This window comes from Pyricularia oryzae, chromosome 3 (genome assembly GCF_000002495.2).
Source record: "Pyricularia oryzae 70-15 chromosome 3, whole genome shotgun sequence".
NCBI classification, from domain to species: domain Eukaryota; kingdom Fungi; phylum Ascomycota; class Sordariomycetes; order Magnaporthales; family Pyriculariaceae; genus Pyricularia; species Pyricularia oryzae.
The window spans coordinates 2,576,472-2,598,366 of NC_017849.1; the positions used below are offsets into that span (position 1 = coordinate 2,576,472).

The window sequence follows — 21,895 nt, forward strand, 5'->3', positions numbered from 1 at the left end:
TAGCTACCATTGGACTTGGTCTGTCTACTGTCGTCACCCTAGCTGCGCGGTGCGCCTTCGCTATAACCTGTACTATCTATCCCACTACTCGTTGAAGCCCACTCCAAAAGATTGTTGGCTCAACTTTAACGGACAAGATTTGATTCGTATCCACACGATCTAGAAATAGACTAGTTCTAGAACTTAACCTAGCCTTATCTACATCTTGCCGCCCTAAAAAGGACATTCAAAATTTGATCATACCTTGGAGCGAAGCGGCCAAACTTACTGTGAGAAAAATCACACGTAGTACATGTGACACAGTTGACTGCCGTATATTAACAAAAGTGAAGGTAATATGCTGACGATGACAAGGTGATCGAGATAAGGGTACGCAAGATTTGGTTTTCATAGCATTGTCAAATCCAACCCGTCACGACTGCACAAGATCTATCTGGCTCGAAAAGTCGGGCTTCTCTCATCCATTAGTCTAGACTATACCCTCTCCAACCATTCACACTAAAGCATAGTAGAAATAAAAGAGAAGAAAAAAAACCACCGATGGTCTGAAGACCGGGTATAAGTAAGCATCAACAACCGAAACGAAAGGGGAGTGTTTGTGCACAGGGTTCTGGTGTTTGTTTATTATATTGCGCAATGCCTCCCATTAAGTGTGAATGTCTGTAGTAGGCGGACCAAACCGATCCCCATGGTCGAACGCAAGAACAATGAGGCTAAACAGGCAAGTTGGATGAAAAGAAGGTCTATAACTGTAACTGAGACCATTAAGCGTAACGTCGCAAAATAAATATGCATCAGATGATGTCTATGTGCAGGAAGACGTATGAGACGATGAAGCTGTTGAACACGGTGGTTGAATGCTGAAAATGTCAAATCTTGCAGGGTATCTGCAGATGCTTTTGAGGAAAAAGTCGCCAAACTCCGGAAATCGAGGAATGATGGGCATAAGAATTCGTAATATCAGACGTTTCGAACGTGTCCTGTTCAAACCGGGTAGCCACTGGAGCCTGCTTCCGTCGAGCCGTCGCTATCGATCGTCTTCCTCCAGTGCTCAGGCAGGCACACGCAGACAAGAGGGAATGCCTTTATCTCGCCACTGGCCGGTGGTGATGATACGTCTCGTGCCGGTCCCGAGGTGTGGGACACACCACTGTCGCGCTGCTTGTGTCTTCGTGCCTCCCATTCTTCGGCGCGATCATCCAGAAGAACACCCGTAGCCCAACCATCATCCCAGATACCGACGATCTTAAGCATGTCACCTCTATCCAATGTGAACTCGTCGGCAGCGCGAGGCTGGTAAGCCCAGAGAACAGAAACTCTGTCGCCGGGGTGAATGTCGTCTTGGGAGTAGTAATCCTTGAAGAAGGGCAATTGCTCCGACTGCTGGCTGGCCATACCTGGTGGGGATGAAGACATGCCGCCTGCACTACCTGGAGAATTAGGATCACCCAGAACGGAGCCACTTGACAGCGAGCCGTGCCTCCGAAGAGCTGCAGGCGGCGGTCGCAGTACGCCAACTCGGGATTCCGGTTCGGGGCTTTCGGCAAAATCATCAGAGGAGCTTTGATTGTCCCCTCCCCTGCTTCTGCCCGCGCCATAGCCGGCTGCAGCGCCAACGGCGGCAGCTCCAAGCGGCAGACCCCGGCCATCATGGCCGCCGTACCCATGGCGAGATGGCGAGTCTCCAGTATGGCCCTCGAGTGCCGACATCCTCGCTATCCTACCGCCTGGCAAGACTTCGTAGCCCTGCGGATTCGCTACTGGAGGTACGTTGTGCACCTGCGAGGTGGAAGTGCCTCCTCTGCGAGCAGGAGATGGCTGGTTGAAGATGCTCCCACTTTGGCTGCCGCGTCGTCGTCTCCGGAGAAGTATGCAAACGAAAATGAGAGCTGCAATGAGAGCAAAGCCAATGATGGATCCAATGACAATTCCGGCTATAGCGCCCCCTGAAAGACCGTTTCGTTCGGTCGAAGGAGCCGGCGTACCCGTGCTCGTGGGTACCACAGTCGGAAGTGACATGCTGGGGATGACAGTCGGGAGAACGACGCCAGCGCATCTACTCTGGGCGTTGGATGTGTAGCAGCACGTGTCGGTCGAATTAATACCGCCTGATGCGCAGTACGAGCACAGGCCGATTGTGCTGGTGCCATAGCCACAATTGTTGGGCTCGTTGGCGATGCCTTGAATACAAGTTTGCGAAGATAGAGAATTGGCTGGCAGGGCGCAGTTGGTGAAGTCGGCCCTTATCTGCCTCTGAGCATTGCTCCCAGGATTCGCACATAACCTGCTATCGGAGGCGATCAATGCCTCGCTCTGGGCAAATTGGGCCTGTGATCGTTTGTCAGCATTCGCGTCCAACATGGCTGGTCTTCAAGTCATCAGCTAGATCGTCAAAAGGACCTACGCAAGTCTCGGCGCAGACAGGACGGGATTGCTCTGTCCCGAGGCTGCACCTGTCAATCGAGTTTTGCACCAGTGCGTTGCATATCGTTGTCGTAGTAAATCGTGCATATTGCTCAGTGGTGTTTGCAAGATTAATCCCGCCACAACCAATTAATGTTTGATACCTATCGGGCTATCGTTAGCTAGTTGATCGTCGATATAGATCTACTATATTGTGGCGCGTACTTTTCTTGAACGTAGCTCGTACGGACGTATTCTTTTAAACGGTCATCAAAATTTTGTGTATTTGAAACAAACCGCATGAAGGAGCTAAAAGACTCGGGTTAGAAAAGCAGGTCAACTATTACCTACAACTTCGGGTCAAAGTTTACTCACAAAAGCCCGACAATGAAGTCGTCATTTGAGACAGAGGCTGACTGGAATGCTGGACAAGCAGTAGACCCTTGCATCGAAATACACGCAGCCATTGTCACAGACGCCGAAGACACAAACGTGGAGAGCACCAGGCTTCGTATGCTGACGACAGGCCGTCCTCTATTCCGCCGTATCCTGCACTGGCTAGACGGCTCGGCCATGATGTTCTGCCGGATCGCGTGCCGGGCGCGTACCGACCAGGTCGTCTGGTGGAAGGGCTTGAGTAACTGCGCAAGTCGCTAAACTAAATTCCTGATTACTGCTGCGTCATAATCTTCTGGTTACGCGATGAGTTTGTATGCGTCTTCAAAGAACCGGTCGCAAGGTGTGACTGATGTGACTGATGCTACTCGATTATGTTGCCAATACCCAAAAGAAAGATACCGAGCTAAACGACTGGATACTCGGGGTTTCGTAATGAGTGAGAGGAGTCTGGAGATTATGGTCGGTGCCGAGTAGACCAAGGATGGTGGTGTGTTTGCCGATGGGTGGCTAGGAGCTGCGTGACTTCGGTCCGCCGAGGGTTGTGTTAAGAAATGACAGACAACAGTTGGAGTGAAGGCACGACGACGACAGCTGCGGCAGGAACGTTGCGATATGCCGACAATCCAATTCAGCTCGTTATCCCGAAGGTGGAAGCTGCTTGCGGTGCTTTACGTCGTTCCTGGGATTGATGGAAAACGAATGTGTGTGGAACAGATGTACGCAGATCACTGCAGGCTGTGTGAGAATCAACCTTCTGCGCGCTGTTTTAGTGCGGCGCGGGTCAATGCAAAACCACTTCGGCGCGGCAGAGCTGCTTTTTCTGAACCAGAAGGGACCGAGGAAAAAAGGGAATAAGAAACGAATGTGTGGCAGGCCTTGTGAGACTCCGCAAAAAAAGGGCAGATAAATCAAAACAAATAAATAGATAAAAAAAAAAGAAGAAGAAGACAAACAAGTTAGATGATGAAGACAACTATTGGGGGTCAGATGGTAAAGGTGATTAAAGCACAACGAATGAAACACAAAAGAGAGGACGAGATGGATTGTTGCAAAATCTCGTGGGGACCAGACTGGATCGGCAGCGTACGCTAAATGATACCTTGAGCAAGCTTTAGGTACCTATCTAGGTGATTGACTGACTGGCTGCACAGAGAGGTCTTTCGCGCGAGTGCGATGCCTTTGCCAATGTGGCGAGCAGAGGTTGTGATAATGTTTCTTCACCCAAGAGACGAGAGATTGTGAGAGCAACTGACTGCGAGGACGACGTCCAGCCATTCAGCTGGGTGGAGCGGCCGGCCAGGCAGGTCGAAAAAACAGAAACTGGGCACAAATTCTGTGGCCGGCACGAACAAGCGCCAGGGACCAGTGGGTGGAGTCCAAGACCCAGTCGCGATACAGCAACGGGCGGGGCTCAAATCAAAACGTTGCGGATTTCTCCCGCTTGCTCCCCTTTGCTATGCTTGTTGCGTGGAGCAGTCAAACTGGGATTGAAGGGGGTATACCCAGCTCTTGCAGGGGTTGCGCCGAGGCCTTGACCCAGAAGTGCAACGGGTAATTTCATTTATTAGCAAGGGTCTCGCTGCAGTTTCCGTGCCCAGGAAATTTCCCCCCTCGAGCTCGGACCAGAGAGACAAACAAAAACGATTAGAGAAGAAAAAAAAAAAAAAAAGGGTGGCATTGGTGCAGGAGCCAGGCCGAGCGCATTGATGGACAGCTTGCGAATCATCAGGAAGCGAGCGAAGGCGCGCCTCTCTTCAGCGCCGGTGCCCCTGGCGAAATCAAGGTTAGGCATAGGGTGCATGGCTGAGACGACAATTAGATCACCCGCTTCCTCAATCACCACAGCCTTATGCGATGGATCGTGGCTTTGATTTGCATATCAAAAGGGGCGCAGCAAGCAGTTGCAGTACCGATAAATCTGCAAGACAGTTGCCGTATGCTGTTCCAGACTCGAAAACAACGTCCCAGAAGCAAAGGGGTCCACGGGAGAATGAAATGTTATCAAATCATCAAACAAAGTACTTCGAACTTTGCTTGGTATTAGACGACAGGACGGACAGGTTCATCCAATTAGACTAGTCTCGGTGTAAGTGGGGATTTTTCTTGACATTCTGTCAGATTATTGGTGCCGGGTCAACAAGACAGCGCCTGACAACAGGCGACAGACCTGACCGTTTGAAGTTCGTCTGTTCTTTCTATTCATTTGTACCTAGCCGGAGGGCTGGCTCACCCACAGTCCCGTCTCCACCTAAGACGCAGCCTAAGTAAGACGCAGCTTTTAAAATCCTTAACCTTCAACTTGAATTGCGCCGCAGGGGTGCAAGCACATGGTACTACTGTCGGTCTCGCCCTTGCGTCAGGTAGTTGTCTGCACATACGAAGTACATAGGTATATGAAGGCTAGCCAGGTGCCTGTCTTGCTAGGCTCATACCAAACGGTAGTTTTCTTTTACTTAGATTCTTTCAATAAATTACATCTAGACCGATTTTGCAAAAGGAAACCCCAGATGAAAGAAAGAAACTATGTACTTTTAGGGTATGGGGTGTGCATCAGACTAACCTGGTCATGTCGCGTGTATGCAACGCCAAGGTTCAGGGTGTTCTGAGAACGCATGTGCTCCAAATGGAAGTACATTTTCAGCAACTTCCATTGTCCATACTATTATTACCAAATACGAATGAGTTTGCCTGTTTCTTGTTATTACTAGGTAGGCAGGTAGGTAGGTAGGTAGTTAGGTAATTACCTTCTGTCGACCATCAAGCCAGACACGACCACCTGTACCTGTCACTGTCAGCCCAGCTCGGTCACCCAGGCGGCCAGGAAGCCCGAGCACCGCTATTGTCGTCGTCTTCCGTTGCGTTGCATAGCTGCGAGGTTAACAGGCTTGGGGCTTGGCAACAAACAAATGCCCTTCTGTTTGTCTGCTTCGCATCGGTCGCACAACCACACCGGTAAAGACGTCGCGGCAAGGCGACGTAGTGCTAATACATACTTGGTACATTAGTTACGCTACCTGATGCACACGGCTCCTGCGGCATTCATGGCTCGAAACGAATTGTTACTTGAGCCCCTGCTACATTGGGTCTCCGGTGGTGCATGTACGGCAGTTATCATTAATTAATTACCCACGATCTTAATGGGGAGAGCAGGGCTTTTAAAAGTTCCCGACTAACTTTATGCCGCATGATATCTCATCTTCATTGGCTCCGTGTTTGGGATTATGAAGTTACAATGTGGTAGTGTGGTTACCTATGGGGTGGCCGAAAAGGAAGTATTGCTTATTGAAAGCCCAGTCTGAAACGGGAAAGCCTCCATATACGATTTACTTGCCAAAGACAGCACGTTAAACTGTCACCAAAGGGTCTCGTGAGTTTAGGTTAGGTACCAGCGTTTTATATGACTAAGGTGCCTACCTAGACACTTGATTAACGTTGCGTACCCCCTGTTCGGCACCCCCCCTGTTCGGCACCCAAAAATAACAACACTTTTATTTTTATCCTCCAACTTCTATTATAAATATCTCGATGAATCTGTCACTTTTGGAATTACTTTTTTCTGATTTTAATTCTCCATTTTCCAATGAAGCAATATACTGAAAAACAGCTTATATCTGCAATTAACGACGTCAATAATGGCAATCCAATTGCAAAAACCTCCCGAAAATGGGGAATACCTAGGTCTACACTTCAAAGTCGACTTAAAGGTTCTCAACCTTATAAAAAAGCACAAATGTCACGGGCAGGCAGGGCGGACAGGTAGGTGCGGGCGATCAGGTAACAGGACAGAGTATATTGGCTATCTAGTCTTCCAGGCACAGGGTAGCAGGTGGTTGTTGACGAAGACGTAGCTCGAGGAGCTACATATCGGAGACTGCAGAGATTTCGCGTAGATATACGCGCGCGAGGCGCTCGGCCCTCGCGCCTTCACGTGACAGGGGTCATGACTAAGCGACAGCCCAGTGGCTGTCCTTCAGGTCTGTGACAGTATTCCCCCCTTCCAGGCCGAGCTCCGTCACGGCCGGGGCCCGGGCTTATGGGGGTATCGACGGTGGAAATTCTTTACCAATTGAGCAGCGTTTTCCAGGTAATCGGCAGGTTCAGTCGTGGGTTCGCTATATCCAGCCCAACGGACGATATATTTCAGCCGGCGGCCTCCTCGGCCGCGGGTTTCCCAAAAGGAGTCGAGGATCTCTTCGACTTCGTATTCTCTCTCACCTTCCACTTCCAAATGGGGTGGCGGTGCAGGTTGTTGGCCCGGCAGGGGCTTAACGTCAGCAGGTTTTAGTCGGTTTATATTAAAAACAGGGTGTACTCTCATAGACGACGGCAGGTCCAAACGGTAGGCGTACGGGCTAATCACTTCAGAAATTCGGAAGGGTCCCAAGTTCTTCCAATCCAGTTTCTTCTGCGGGCGGGCGGTCTGGATGTTCCGTGCGTCTAACCATACATATTGGCCGACGGTAAGCCGGCGGGCCGGGGTACGGTGTCGGTTCGCCTGTTCTTCGTAACGGGCTTGGGCGGCGGTCATTTCGGCGCGGGCTTGTTCCAGAATGGCTTCCATTCGGGCGGCTAGCTTTTCGGCATCCCGCTGGGCGGGCAAAGGCTGGTTCAGGGGTACCGGCTCGAATCCCATGCGGGGATGGAATCCGTAAGTCGCGTAAAACGGGGAGGTTCCGGTGGTCTCGGACTTGTGGGAGTTGGCTGTGAATTCGGCGAGGGGAAGCCAACTTTCCCAATCATCTTGCAGGTAGGCCACATAAGCTCTCAAATATTGTTCCAGGGACGCGTTAAAACGCTCGGTCTGTCCGTCAGTCTCGGGGTGGTGAGCAGTGGATAGCAGGCTGTCGATTTTCAAACGGGTTGTCAGGTGTTTCCAAAACTTCGACACGAACTGGGTGCCTCTATCCGAAACTATCGTCAGGGGCAACCCGTGTAGTTTCCATACGTGGTGTAGGTACAGGTTGGCGGTGTCCTCGGCATTGCAGGTCCCTTTACAAGGGACGAAGTGTCTCATCTTAGTCAGGCGGTCTACGACCACTAGGATGGCGTCGTGGCCGTTGCTTTGCGGCAAATGTGTGATAAAATCCATCGACAGGTGTTGCCATGAGCGTTCAGGAGTGGGCAGGGGTCGCAGGAGGCCCTGGTGGCCTTCGCGGGACGGGTTGATTCGGCGGCAGGTCTGGCATTTCTTTACCCATAATGATACGTAATGTAGCATTCCGGGCCAGTAATATTCTCGGGACAGCAGGTCGTAGGTTTTTGCTTTGCCGGGGTGACCGGCGACGGGGGAGTCGTGGCAGCGGCGCAGGATCTCGGCTTTCAGATTATTCGAATCGGGTACGTACAGTCTATTGCGGTAATACAAATAGCCGGATCGTTCTTCGCATTCGGCCAATTGCAGCTTGGGGTGGCGGTCGGCGCCTGTCCTTAACGCTTCTAGGGCAGATTGCGTTATCGGGTCGGATTCGTATCCGGCGTCTAGTAGCTCTATTAGGTGTTTTGGCAATAGGGGTTTGTTTTGGCGGATTATGGGTTGTAACCGGGTGGGGCGGGCAGGTAAATTGTGTTCTTTCAGTACGACTTGTGTTTGGTGCTTAAGTCGTTCATCCCCCTCCTCAGGCATATCCTCTGACCTCCTGGTTAGTGCGTCGGGCTTCGCTCCTTGTTTCCCGGGTCGGTAGGTGATACGGAAATTAAATCTTGACAGGAATTCGGCCCATCGGGCTTGTCGGCGGTTGAGCATTTTCGTCGTCGTGAAATATTCCAGGTTGCGGTGGTCCGTAATTACTTGGACCGGGGACGACGTCCCTTCGAGTTCCGGGCGCCATTCTTCAAAACAGCGGATAATGGCTAGCAATTCTTTGTCGTAAATCTCGTAATTGCATTCGGTAGCTGTGTGTTTTTTCGAAAAGAACGCGACGGGGCGGAGTATTCCGTCGTCGCCGTATTGTGACAATATTCCCGCAGAAATATAATCGGAAGCGTCGGTCTCCAGGATCACATCCTTTTCCCAATCGAAGTGCGCCAGTACGGGGGCTTCGGTAAACTTTCTCTTCAGCAGTCGGAAGGCGGTTTCGCAGGCGCTATTCCATTCGAATGCGACGTCTTTCTTGGTCAATCTCGTCAAAGGGGCTACGATCTTTGAGAAATCTCGGATAAAGCGCCGGTAAAAGTTGCCAAACCCCAAAAATGCTTGTACGTCAGTAAGCTTTTTGGGTGTTTGCCAGTCCAGGACAGCGGTGATTTTTTCAGGGTCCATTTTTACGCCTTCGACGCCGACCAGCAGGCCCAGGAACTTGGTTTCCGTCACGAAGAATTCGCACTTCGCGGCGTTGGCGTATAGCCCGGCTTTCCTCAGGGCTTCCAGTACGAGTTTCAAATGTTCTTCGTGTTCTGTTCGGGTGCGGCTATAAATTAAAATGTCGTCCAGGTAGGCTGTACAAAATACGTCTAAGTATTCGCGCAGGGAGTTGTTTATATATCTCTGGAACGTCGCGGGGGCTCCCGTTAGCCCGAAAGGCATAACTAGGCTCTCGTATAAGCCGAATCTCGTGCGGAATGCCGTCAGGTATTCTTCCCCCTTTTTAATCCGAATATTGTTAAAAGCGGAAACGATATCGATTTTCGAGAAGAATTTCATGCCGGCCAGGTTGTTCAGGGTCTCTCGGACTAGCGGCAGCGGGTAACGGTCTTTTACGGTAATGTTATTCAGCGCGCGGTAATCCACGCAAAACCTCAACCCTCCTCCCTGCTTCTTCACGAACAAAACGGGCGAGGCGACGGATGACGAACTGGGTCTGATAAACCCTTTTTTCAACTCTGCGGTCAGCCATTCCTTAAGGGCTATCAGCTCTTCGCGGGACATGGCGTACAGGGGGCCGAACGGCGGCGTTTTTCCTTCTATAAGCGGGATATGGTGGTCGGACGGTCGGTGTGGGGGCAGCTTCTCGGCTTCTTGCGGGGAAAATACGTCCGCGAATTCCCGGATTGTTTCGGGCAGGGTCGGCCCGTTCCTATTTTGGGGGTCGGCGGCTAGGACCTCATTAATCTGTTTTAAGGTTACGGCGTACAGTCGGCAGGATCGGCGGCGGGCGTACATGCTCGCGGCTTGCAGGGAGATAGGGGCGATATCCATTTCGCGGAGGGACGGCGGTCGGTCAGCCTGGTACTGGGGGCGGCTTTTTTTTGGTACGGCGTGTAAAGTTTTAACCTTCTCCGGTTTGTCGGGCATATTGCAGTGTCGGCGGCAATAGTCGCTGTCAAACGTAATAACGTGTGACGCGAATCCAATCGTTGGATCGTGCTGCTTTAGCCAAGGCATTCCTAGCACAATGGGGTAGTGGGCTAGCTGTGTGACGAAGAACAGCGCGTTTTTCTGGATGTGGTCCTTGATTCTCAATTGTCCTCGGACATAATGGGTGCACTTCCCACTTTCGGCGGTCCTTCCGTCGAATACTTCGATGTCGAATGGGTTTCGCAGCGGATACATTTGTAGTTGGCGTTTTTCGGCCCATCCTTGGTCGAGGAAGCATTTTCCTTCCGCACCGCAATCGGTGAGGGCATAGGTTGGGAGGTTTTGGCCCCCCACTGTCAGTTCGGCAGGCAGGATCATCAGGTCGGATCGTTGGTTATATTCCTCTTCAACGGGGAACCCGTGAACGGCGGCGGCAGAGATGCGGATCGCCGGCGGTCTATGCGCGGCCTTGGCGGCCTGGGGGCGACTTATCCCAGGCGGGCTCCGTTTTTCGAACTTCGGCTGCTGGAGCGGCTGGCGTCCGAGCCGCGGCGGGGGTTTTTAGGGAGTTTGGTTTGTATTTGGCGCGGGGACCTGGACCTGGACCTGGATCGTTCGATTCCGGCCTGGTGCAGCCGCGTGCGGCGGGTATCCGGTTCCGGGCATTTGGCAACGAAATGTTCTTGGGATCCACAACGGTAACATAGCATGTTTTCCTTGCGGTTGTGGCGGCGTTGGCTGCTTAGGTCCATAGGGTCGTTAAGCGGGAGCTCCGCGTTTGGCTTGGGGGCGGCCCGCGGTATGTCGGGTTGGGTTCGGGGAGCCGCGCGCGCAGGGGGCGCTGCGGCCCGAGGGGTACGTGTCTATCTATTTTTATACTGCTGGTGCTGGCGGTAGCGGTTATCCAAGCTTTGCAGGTGTCGGGTGAATTCGTGGTATTGGCGAGATGGGGCGGGGTTGTGGAGGAGCATGTCCTGGAGCTCTTCCGATATTCCCTGGAATAAAAGAGGGGGGAGGGCATCCTCCGGCATTTCTCCTTCCAAAGACAGGCGTTGGAACTCCGACAGATACTCGGCGAAATTTACGTTCCGCTGCTTCAGGGCATATAGTTTGTTTTGTGCGTTTTGGACGTGGTCGGGGTCCCCGAATGCCTCCTCTAGGTATTGGAGGAAATCCGTATAATCTCCGAATTGGGGTGTGCCTCCGACCATTTTGGGCAGGATCAGGTTGTACGCTTTACCTGACAGTCGACCGGCTATATAAATCAGGCGTAATTCGGGGTTTGGGAAGCGGTCTTTGTTTGAGGTCATTTTCCCCCGGATTTGGGTGGCGAAGCGGCGGAGGTCGGAGCGGGCGCCCGTAAATTTATCGGGGTCTGGAAGTCGTTCAGAAAGGCGGGCGGAGGCGGGATGTTCGGAAGCAGGCGGCGGAGTCGTTCCCATAGGAGTAACCATAAGGGGTTCAACAGGCGTGTTGGTAGTTGGGGCGGGGGTGGTTATATGTACCGTGGGTAGCGTTACGGTCCGAACTTCCTTCAGTTCGGACCGTGTTTTCTCTAATTCGGCGAAAGCGGCATCCCGGGAGGTTATGGCGGAGGCCTTTTCCATGGCCATGGCCAGAATGTCGGCCTGCGCCTTGTCGCGGACACGGTCCGTTTCGGCGCGGGCGCCTTGGGTCTCGGCGCGGGCGCGTTGGGTCTCGGCTTCCTGCATTTCTAGGCAGGAGTTCAGGCGGACGTTGCTATCGTGCAATAGTTGCAGCTTTTGGTAGGAATCGGAGATGTAAGACACCCATTGTTCAGGGTGTCCTTGTAGGTGTTCGATCAGTTCCTCGGTCGAATCGGTTAAGATCGGGGGTTGCAGTGACGCAGGCATCGCGGGCACCTAATGAAGGAGCTACGTAATGTCACGGGCAGGCAGGGCGGACAGGTAGGTGCGGGCGATCAGGTAACAGGACAGAGTATATTGGCTATCTAGTCTTCCAGGTACAGGGTAGCAGGTGGTTGTTGACGAAGACGTAGCTCGAGGAGCTACATATCGGAGACTGCAGAGATTTCGCGTAAATATACGCGCGCGAGGCGCTCGGCCCTCGCGCCTTCACGTGACAGGGGTCATGACTAAGCGACAGCCCAGTGGCTGTCCTTCAGGTCTGTGACATTAAACCACTTTTAAGCCCTTTTTTGTTAGAAAATAGCAACGCCAACGTTATAAAAGATAAAAACAACGGTTTGCAAAGGGATAAAACACCGGAAAGCCCAGCCCAAAAAATTAACGACCCGTCTTTACTTATTTGGAAAACCCCTAAAACGACCCGAGATATCCGACTTCAACTGCAAAAACTTTCCCAATCCAACAAAACCAACGCTACTTCACGTCTTTTATTTGCAAAAGTCCAAAAAAGCTTCGAAGCCAAAGATACCCTTTTGGCTAGCGCCCAGCAAAAAATCAGCTTATTGGAAGCACAACTGGAGGCAATACGGCCGGTTAAAAGGAGGAGGGTGGTTCCGGATCCAAACGAGCTTTTGGTTAACAAACAGAACATTATTGGATTGCAGGAAAAGGATATAGAAAATTTGGAACCTTTAGCTGATGAAGAAGAGGTTAATGAACCGGAGAAGCGTGAAAACGATTGTATTTTTGTCCGTTGATAATTTTATATTTAAATCAGTTTATAAAAGTAGGCATTTCGTTGTTAGATTTTCAGGGTGCCGAACAGGGGGTACGCAACGTTATATTATTATATAGGTATTTCGAAATGATATAAAATATTCAACGCATGTCCGAAAAGTTTGCACTAAACATGCACCAAAACGTGCATTAAAACACTGAGGTACATAGGTACCTAGGTAACCAAATCAATTACTTTACCTAAGTAGGCAAGGTACCGAACCACAATCGTCGTGAACTGGTTGACGGCATATGACCTAACCAATAACTGCAGTGCGGAAAGTTAACCAAGACCTTGCGGGTTCCTGCCGAGCCGTATCACACTGCAGGTGGGGAGTAGAGAGTAGAAAACATTTACTTGCAGATTCGGTGCCACCATAGGGCCCGATAGGGGAGGTTAGGGGCCAAGCGAATCGCACAGTGTTTTTCTTGGACCATTTCTACATGTCGTTTATGTATGTATGTCAGCAAGGTAAGGCAGGTGGTCATTCGGTCTTCGCTGCGTTACCTGCACTACGGAGTACAACCTGCAAACAAAGGATGACAGTTAAAGCGCTCGGATGTGCACGTGGTCAGACCGCCGGAAAACTCAATTCAAAAATAAAACGAAAAAATAAAAATAAAAAACCACGACTGCGTCCTCCTGGGTCGATTCTGGTTGTCGGCGGCTTCCGTGCTCACTTCCAATCGGAAGTAAAATCGGCCTGTCCGAATATCTCAAGCACATACCTTACCAAGTTTACCTAGGCACCTTATCTGTCTAAAGTACTCCTGTCCGTCCCTGCGGAGCATCTACGGAGTCCCCAGATGCTGTGAGTCTGCACAAAATGTACGGAGTCGGGATTTTCCCGTCCGGAAAATCAGGCCACTTGCTCAAGGCGGGCTGTTCCTTACTTTTGGTCCTTGGTGCTTTGCATTTCTTTGGACAAGGATGTACACAAAAGGCTTCAAGCTTCTGGCTCTGAAGCTGCGTCGTAAAATTGACGTACTCTGTAGGTATAGAGCAAGAAAGTTTTCTACTTTGATGCTGCTCCAACGTTCAATTTCCGGCCATCGATTGCATGATAAGTTATGTCTCTATTTGTTTGGTGTTTGTTTCTTGGGCATGCCACCAGCGAGTCTGCTTGAAGCCATCTTACCTACCTGACCCAAGGCCCCTTATGCGTTGATACAGGCCACGCCCGTCTACAAAGTCGAACCGATCCGGCGAGTCGCTACGATTCCCCGCCATGCGAAACATTAAAACATGAGTTCTGCGCTGTTCAATCAACAACCTTACCTAGGTACCAACCTATCTACCAGCCTATTCCAATAACCGGGTTGCCTTACTTGGGGTCTCCGCCCTTGAATCGGACACTCGCAGCATTGTGCAGCAGGTACATATCCCCTGGGATTTGTTCCCGTTTGCCCTCGTTGACTGACTATGGTGTAAATCACATCTATTATGTACGCTCTCTCAAGATGTGCCTTGCGAGATTGAACGCAAAAAAAAAAAAAAAAAAAAAAAAAAAAAAAAAAAAAAAAACTTATTGGTACAGTACACCGCCTCGCCAAACACGGCATTTCCCTTGGTAGTCATTTCACGAATACCTTGCCAAGCTTGCTTCCCTACTTTGCCCACTCCCCTTACATCCGGGACTGAGTGCCGCCGATCGACAAGCGATTTGACTCAGCCGCACACTCCCTGCTGATGGCAGAAAAGCAATAACACTTCGGAGAGCACTTTGCATGGTGTCTTTGCAATTTCCACAGGAATCTGGCCAAAGATCCTACATACACCGCAAGTGAACAGAGGTACCTGCAGATCTCGCCGATTTGCCGCCTGCCTTTCGGCTGTTACTAAAATTGGTTCAAGACATCAACCGGAGTATTCACGGCGACTCGGGCTACCTTGTTGCGATGTTGGCATCATGACATCGGGTGTTGGCACCGTGAAGACGGACGACATGAAGGCAAATTCTCCGTACAGTACCTTTCATGGCCCGTTTGCCCGTATTCCTTCGTACCTCGTACCTGAAGCGGTCGGTACCGTGGCAAGCTTGGACAATTCCTTCTAGCCAAAAGTAAGTTCCCCGGCAGGCAAGCTTCGACATACGACCGACCAACCCGTGGTTGGTATGGTAACCATCATAATCATCACATCACCTTGTCATCCCAACCACAATCATCCATTCTCATTCGCGGGTTCGTCGTTTGATTAACTAACATGGCTTCAAAGCATGAAGGCAATAATTCCCTGCATATACAAGCTCGAGCAGCTCGAACTGTGGGTTGTCTCAAGCTGCACGGTTTCTGACCAGGCAAACAAGTATCGGTTTTGTTTGTTTCTAATCCATACCTCCTCATGTCGTCATCGAAAAACACATCCGTGGAGAAAAGGAGAAATTAATTTGGTAACCTCTGCGTCTATGCAGAACTAGTAGGACCAGCAAAACCTACACATGCCGTTGCCCACCTATCGGCGTTTCTAAGTGCGATCTCTCCGATGCTTGCTCCGGACGTCCGGTTATCAGACGCTAGCGCACACACATGTATGTCCATACAGATATGGGTACGCGAAGTCTCTGTCCGTGCGTAACGCAACCCAGTTATACGGATAAGCCCAACATCGGGACGGGCGACGGGTACTCAGTGCCTTGCATGTCATGTCGGACCAAAGTTTGTGTGGCGCATTCGTCAAAAGCCTGCGCTGTTCACCGTGTCCAGGCCATCAGGCGCAGAAAGCAGCCACACAGACATGTTGTGGTCAAAGAAGAAAGAAGAACGTGAGAAAAAATAGAATCCAGCCTGGCATCAAACTTCAGCTGGCAACGTCCGAATGCGTTCGAGACCATCAACAAGTGAAATGACGGCAATTCACTGGAACGGCTCAACATGTTGACGAGCCGCGGGGAGCGCATTTGATATTACCAAAAAAAACCGTCCTCAACGGCAGGTGAGATCTCGGCCCTCTTTAACTCGCCGCTATTGTGTACATACCTTTGCTTCTCTGCCGTCCCTGGTAGCAAAAGCGCTTAGAGTATGGGGTTCCGACGATCGTTCTCGAATCTTATGTCTCATCCGACTGATTATGTCCACCATCTGTGCTCGACTGTCGTCCTTTATTTTACGTCCTTCCCTGCGCTCCTTGACTTTGCAGTTTAATACCTCGGACCGCCGCTGTCTTATGCTGTCAGATTCCCTCGGGCTCGTTCGCTAAAGTCACGGCTACTTTCGTGGCCAGCCTCTCTTTATTTTCGGTTGTGCTGTGCCCTCGTACCAGAATACGGCAACGGCTAAGAGGGTGGACGCGAGTGCGTTTTCTGCTATTAGGGTTTCATTTTCCTTCCCTCCCACTTTCACTCTTTTCTTTGTTTCATTAATCGCCTCTACCACTGCGATATCAGTGAGGTCTACGTCGCGAAAGATATCGACAAAATGTCAGACTCACCACCGTCAGGAGGCCCTGGTGGCCCAGGAGGCCCTGGACCCGGCGGTCCACAGGTATGCCCATCTCATGCCACCGAAGGACTGTCTGCGAGTAGCGAACAGAAATATCAGTTTCTTGGATCAAGAAACCGACAGCAGTTACCAAGTTCGTGGACATACGGGGGAGTTCAGGATACTAACCTAGATTCGTGACACAGCAACCTTCATCACCGCCGTACCTGCCATCATACGCTATCCTGGGCGGTAACCCTACAGTTCCTCTGGATGTGCCTATCTCAACAGTCTTCATGGCAATATTCATTGCCGCAGGAGCTGTTCATATGGGTGTTTTCCGCGCAAATATCAAACGCGACCACAAATTCGTCTTTTCAGCCCTTCTCTTCGTATTCTGTCTCGCCAGGGTTTTCGCCCTCATCACTCGCATTGTTTGGGCCGCACATCCCGACAACTTGAGCGTTGCCGTGGCATCCAACGTACTTGTGGCAGCCGGCGTCGTCCTCTTGTTCTTGGTGAACCTCATCTTCACCCAGCGAATCGTCCGATCGTATCATCCGCAGTTCGGCTGGCATAAGATTACTAACGGAGCCTTCATCGCCACTTTTGCTCTGGTAATTGCGCTGCTTATAATGCTCATCACGGCGACAGTTCATTCATTCTTCACCCTCGATCCCGAAGTTCGAGCCAAAGACCGCGACGTGCAACTGGTAGGCGCGACACTGCTGGCCCTCCTGGCATTCTTGCCTTTCCCCATCGTGGTCCTGGCCATCATGTGGCCGTACCGGCAGTCGGGTCCTGAGAAATTCGGCTACGGCAGCCTTCGAGCACAGGTCTTCCTCGTGATGACCACCTCGTTGTTGTTGACGGTCGGCGCTGGCTTCCGCACGGGCGTAGCCTACGACCCACGCCCATTAAGGGAGTCGGCATGGTTTCTCACCAAACCGTGCTTCTATATATTCAACTTTGGCATCGAAGTTATCGTCGTCATCATCTATGCCGCGGCCCGTGTTGATCGCCGCTTCTGGGTAGGAGACGGCAGCAAGGCGCCAGGTGACTACATCGCCTCGCGTCGCGCCAGTATGCTTCCGGTCTACAGGGAGCAGAACCGTCGCGAAAGCATGCTTCCTGGGATGTTACAGCCGCCACCGGGCATTTCATCGGGACGGGCCTCTCGTGCACGGTCTACATTCGCCGACAACATCCAGGAGCTCGAGGGAGTGGCATCTGGGTCGGATGCACCATTTACCTCAGCTTCGGACGGGCCGTCTGTCCGCTCGCGTGAGATTGAGGTATGTTCATGGTGGCAACGTGAATACCCGCACCCGCACCCGGTGAATCCTTCAATGCCATGTCCGGATCGCGATGGGATTGGTGACGTTGGGGGTAACTGTGGAGTGATTGGGCAATCGAACAAGAAAAACTGACACTTTGCGGTATTTTTAGTGGGAGAAACGTGCTCAGCATGAGCTGGAGAAGCGCATCAGTGATGGAGACGTCCAAGTCCCCAGCGCACTCAACACAGGCGACACTGATGGCGCCGTTCCGGAGCACTTGCTGTCGAAGGTACCACGGGATGAGTAGAATGACGCATCTCAGCACGTCCGGCTAAAGAGCACTAGGAATCCTTGACGTTCACCTTGCACTTGGCTGAGCTGAGGTAACTCTGCAAGTGGTAAACCTATTTCTGGGCTTTTTTGTTTTTCCTTTTGTACCTTTTTTCCTTTTTACTTTTTTCCTTTGTTGCATAAAAAAAGCATAGCGTTGCTTCACAGGGCGAGCGTCGGGGAAACTCAGGTAGTGGACGCTCGACTTCTCCCTACTACTTTTTTTGTAATAGAAGTCCAGACGCCTGGCTGAAACAGGGAAGGAACAGATGTGTCTTGTTGTATCCCTCTCAGCTCTGGCCTGCTTCGTTTCCGCTGTGTCGTGGACTCAGAAATAGCTCATAACTAGCCACCAGTCTCTTGTTAATTCTTTTGTGATCTACTTGTTGTCATTGCACTATCCAAAATCATCACTTGAGCCATGATACCGGAAGCCGTTAGTAATTCCTACCAGCGGAAGCTTGTAGCACATACTACACAATTGAAGGTTATGAAAAACAACCGCTGCATTCATTGTAACCTCATGACCTGACCGGTCCGAAAAACTAATATCTGCTTATGCCTGAACCTGCCATGGCGCCCGTGCATGTAAATGTGTGTTGCCTGAGGCCTGTAAGCTTGATTTGGTATTTTAGGCAGATGCATGCAAGTTTCGTCCAATCATCTACCTATATTCCATCTCAACACCTCCCGCCTCGTCTCCCATCTCATCCTCAGTCCCCTCAAGAATCTGGCCAGTAGAGCCCCTGGAATTTCCGCTATTTCCAGCGCGGTGGCCAGTCCTGCTCACCCGGCTTGTTTCATCAAAACTACCGTTCAAGCTTATGCGCCCTCCGGAAGCAAGCGATACCTTGTCTCCCAACCACCACGCAGCGCGCTGTAGGAAGGCCCAGATTTTCTCCTGGACTTCATCATCATCATCGGCACGAGATGACGACCCATTCTCTGCCGCCTCAGCCTTGAACTGATACTTGAGACAGTCCTTGACGGTCACAAGGCCGAGGAGTCTGCCGCGGTGCTCAATCAGAATCACCCGTGGTCCGATCTTGCGGAACAACTCCATGACCGTCTCGAGAGGCAAGCGTGGATGCACCGTGACTGGTGTTGAGTCCACGAATCTGCTAAAGTCGACAGTATAGGCGTCACCCAGAAAACTGGCCCTCCTAGAATTCCCTGCAGGCGTAATTGGCGTCACTGCGTTGACGTCGGTTGGCATAAAGTTGCATTTTGCAGAAGGGCTTATTTGTCGCTCGCGCCGCGCTCGGTCGACGGCGTAACGCAACTCCGTCCTCCCAATGAATCCCACTAGGTTGCGACCGCGGCGAGCGTTGTTACTGCTCTCCGCTGCGTTGTTGTTCTCCTCAACAATTGGGAAGCCCTGATAGTTATCCTTGGCTAGTAATCGCTCGACCGACTCCATGGTCATGCCCGCGATGGGTATGGTATCCAGGTCAGAGGTCATGGCAGCCGATACAGGCAGGCCAAGGTTGTGCTCCTCCTTGTTGTCCAAGTAAGGGAAGCCGTTGAACCAGATCATACGGTCGGCAATGCCTCCATGGCCAAGTCGGTCGCTCACCATCTTGGTGATCCCCACAACAATCATTGTAGGCAATATGTAATCCAGAGCTCCCGTTAGCTCAAACATGATTACCACGACCGAAACAGTTATGTGCATGATACCACTGAGCGCAGCGGCGGCGCCGAGAAATGCGTATGTTCCCGGGGTGATGCATGGTACGTCGGGTGCACAGCTCGAGAAGAACGAACTGCTCGGAAAGGATTCCTGAAGTGCCTGCACCACGATACCAATGGTGCGGCCAAACAACGCACCAATGGCCATGGATGGCACGAAGATACCAGCGGGCACCTTGCAGCCATATGAAATGATGACCAGACCGGTGCGTAATATCAAGGCGATCAACAGTGACATAATATTCCAAGCTCTGTTCTTTGCCTCGCAAAGGCCATGGTAGTCCTCGCCGCCTTCACACTCGAGAAACAAGATTTCCATGCTCTCCGTCATCTCTATCCGAAGAAAGACATTTGGGAAACACAGTATGGCCGTGATGAACGCCAACAAGGATGCCTCGACGATTGGATACTCCTTGAGATACTTCTTGCGAAACGCAGCCACCTTGAGGTTCCACTTGATGACAAAGGCGCCATACAAGCCACCAAAGATACCAAGGATGGCAAAGAAGGCAATCTCAAAGAAGTGCCATGTACGATCGTAATGGACCTGGAACATGACCAACTGCCCAGTGCGGAACGGGTTCATGGCAGCCAACACTGAAGTGGCTACGAGGGCACAGAAATAGCTGCGCCACAACGTCTTCAAAGGGAAATAGCTCGACATCTCCTCTAGGGAGAAGAGCACCCCGCCGATAGGACTTCCAAAAGCAACAGCCACTCCGGCTGCTGCACAAGCGCTGAGGATCTCCCGCGTCTTGGATGCGTTGCTCCTATATTTGGCGAAAAGCCGCGATATAACGTTGCCTGTACACACAGCATAGTGCACGCTGGGTCCTTCCTTACCGACCGAAAGCCCAGACCCGATAGTCAGGGGCAAGCCGACAGACTTGATCAGAAGTGTCCATGAGCCTAGGAATCCCTTCATGACAAAGCCAGCAATGATGCATTTGATTTCTGAGATTCCAGAACCGGCGGCATACGGCGCGTAGGATTTGACCAGCGTCGCTGCTGTGCAAGCAAAAATGGTCTAGCGCGTAGGACAAACTCGTGATTAGTACATGACAGCGCAAGCAGCTGCTTGCCGGCTTCAGGTAGCATGACATGCTGCTGCCCCGTAACAGAACGGTAGAAGCGGCACATACCGCAAATATAATATAAATGATGTAGTTGATGGGACCGAAGTTTGTCCACGGTTGCCAATCATTGCATCCTGCGTAGCTAAGAATCAGCACCGTCACTCGTGATAGAAGCCTGTGCGACTAGATCCAGCAGAACCTACCGTTGTCCTCTCCCCAACAGCAAAAGTTCTCATTCAAGTAGAATGCAGTCTTGCAATGACCCAGCTTTATGTCGGACAGCCATTCGGAGACGATGTTGAGGAAAGCGGCATTCAACCCAATAGCAATGCCAATAATTGTCACAACAATCCAGCCCTGGGCAGCCTCATACGATTCAGCCGCCCAACTCCTCCAACCCACGTAGCTGTTGTCATAGACACTGGATTGCCGACGCTTCCGTCGTGCCTTTCGCCGTAACCGCTCCTGAGCGGCATCCTGGACCCAATCTAGCAGTCACGCAGTGGTCAGTGACATTAATCGATACGGCAATTCATACTGGCCAGTAAGGTACCTATTGTTGTGAAGTCCTGGGGTAGAAAAGTCAGTTGGCCGAACTCGGGACATTGGGGGACAGGGGTCGCAGGTTGGATAAGCCGCACCTCATATCTCTTGATCTCGGCGATCTCCTGCTCAATTTGGCTCTCAACAGCAGCGCCTTGTACATCTGCATCTTCGACTTGATCTGCGCTTGACAAAGACGTCGATAATGTGGCGTTTAGGGTAGGACGGCGCGAAGGTTGGCGAGGCACTTGGGACGAGTAAGAGGACGTTCTCGAGGTCATGTTTGCTGCGATATCGTGGGCATGGCAGCCGCAAGCCTGCCCTCGGCCTTTTAATCGAGGTGAATCGCGAAAGAATGGGCGATGTTATCGCATAAGCGCACTCAGAAGCACAGGCCGGTATTCCTTGCCGCTGGAGGGTAGGTATTGATGTTGATCAGAATGGATGGAAGATGCGACTCGATTGAGACCGCTGATGCAACCCCGGAATGTTGCGAGCCAACCGGGTGTCACACTCGCTCTACGTGTCGTTGAAAGCGATAATGGGGTTAGGGTTGTCACCGGCTAGCTCCTCCCGGTCAACGATACAGCGCCTTAAAAGGATCAGGTCTAATTCGAAGCTCCAAATAATACTGCAGTTGGGTTTCAAATAAAAGCACCGGAAATGATAACTATTGTAGCATCCGGGATTGCATTGGTTCGATCCACAGATCAAGCTTATCTGGACTCGATGCCACCCTCGCGGATATGTGGTGTTTGATCAGGGAGGTTGGGGAATACCGTTTTTACCTGAGGACATATGCAAGTTGACTGGTGGGGCTGATGGGTTACCAATAGTCGCGTCGAGCGCGTT

General features: G+C 51.4%; 3 protein-coding genes across 3 annotated transcripts; 1 reads left to right on the forward strand and 2 right to left on the reverse strand.

The window, feature by feature from the left end:
• Nucleotides 1-243: 243 nt before the first annotated feature.
• MGG_06101 (SH3 domain-containing protein) lies at nucleotides 244-4,123 on the reverse strand. The gene is made up of 4 exons (XM_003711919.1): nucleotides 2,779-4,123; nucleotides 2,629-2,712; nucleotides 2,405-2,567; nucleotides 244-2,328 (listed from the first exon to the last, which is right to left on the reverse strand). Exons 1-4 carry the CDS (start codon nucleotides 2,976-2,978, stop codon nucleotides 985-987), a joined length of 1,791 nt encoding a protein of 596 aa, XP_003711967.1. The 5' UTR covers nucleotides 2,979-4,123; the 3' UTR covers nucleotides 244-984.
• Nucleotides 4,124-13,619: 9,496 nt separating this feature from the next.
• On the forward strand, nucleotides 13,620-18,198 carry MGG_06103 (uncharacterized protein). The gene is made up of 6 exons (XM_003711920.1): nucleotides 13,620-14,078; nucleotides 14,164-14,496; nucleotides 14,558-14,765; nucleotides 14,928-16,185; nucleotides 16,329-17,417; nucleotides 17,572-18,198. Exons 4-6 carry the CDS (start codon nucleotides 16,120-16,122, stop codon nucleotides 17,707-17,709), a joined length of 1,293 nt encoding a protein of 430 aa, XP_003711968.1. The 5' UTR covers nucleotides 13,620-14,078; nucleotides 14,164-14,496; nucleotides 14,558-14,765; nucleotides 14,928-16,119; the 3' UTR covers nucleotides 17,710-18,198.
• On the reverse strand, nucleotides 18,071-21,779 carry MGG_06104 (chloride channel protein 3). Its single transcript, XM_003711921.1, has 5 exons — nucleotides 21,142-21,779; nucleotides 21,054-21,069; nucleotides 20,704-20,988; nucleotides 20,567-20,634; nucleotides 18,071-20,451 (listed from the first exon to the last, which is right to left on the reverse strand). The coding sequence occupies exons 1-5, from the start codon at nucleotides 21,322-21,324 to the stop codon at nucleotides 18,397-18,399; spliced, it is 2,607 nt and encodes an 868-aa protein (XP_003711969.1). The 5' UTR covers nucleotides 21,325-21,779; the 3' UTR covers nucleotides 18,071-18,396.
• Between the last annotated feature and the right edge of the window lie 116 nt (nucleotides 21,780-21,895).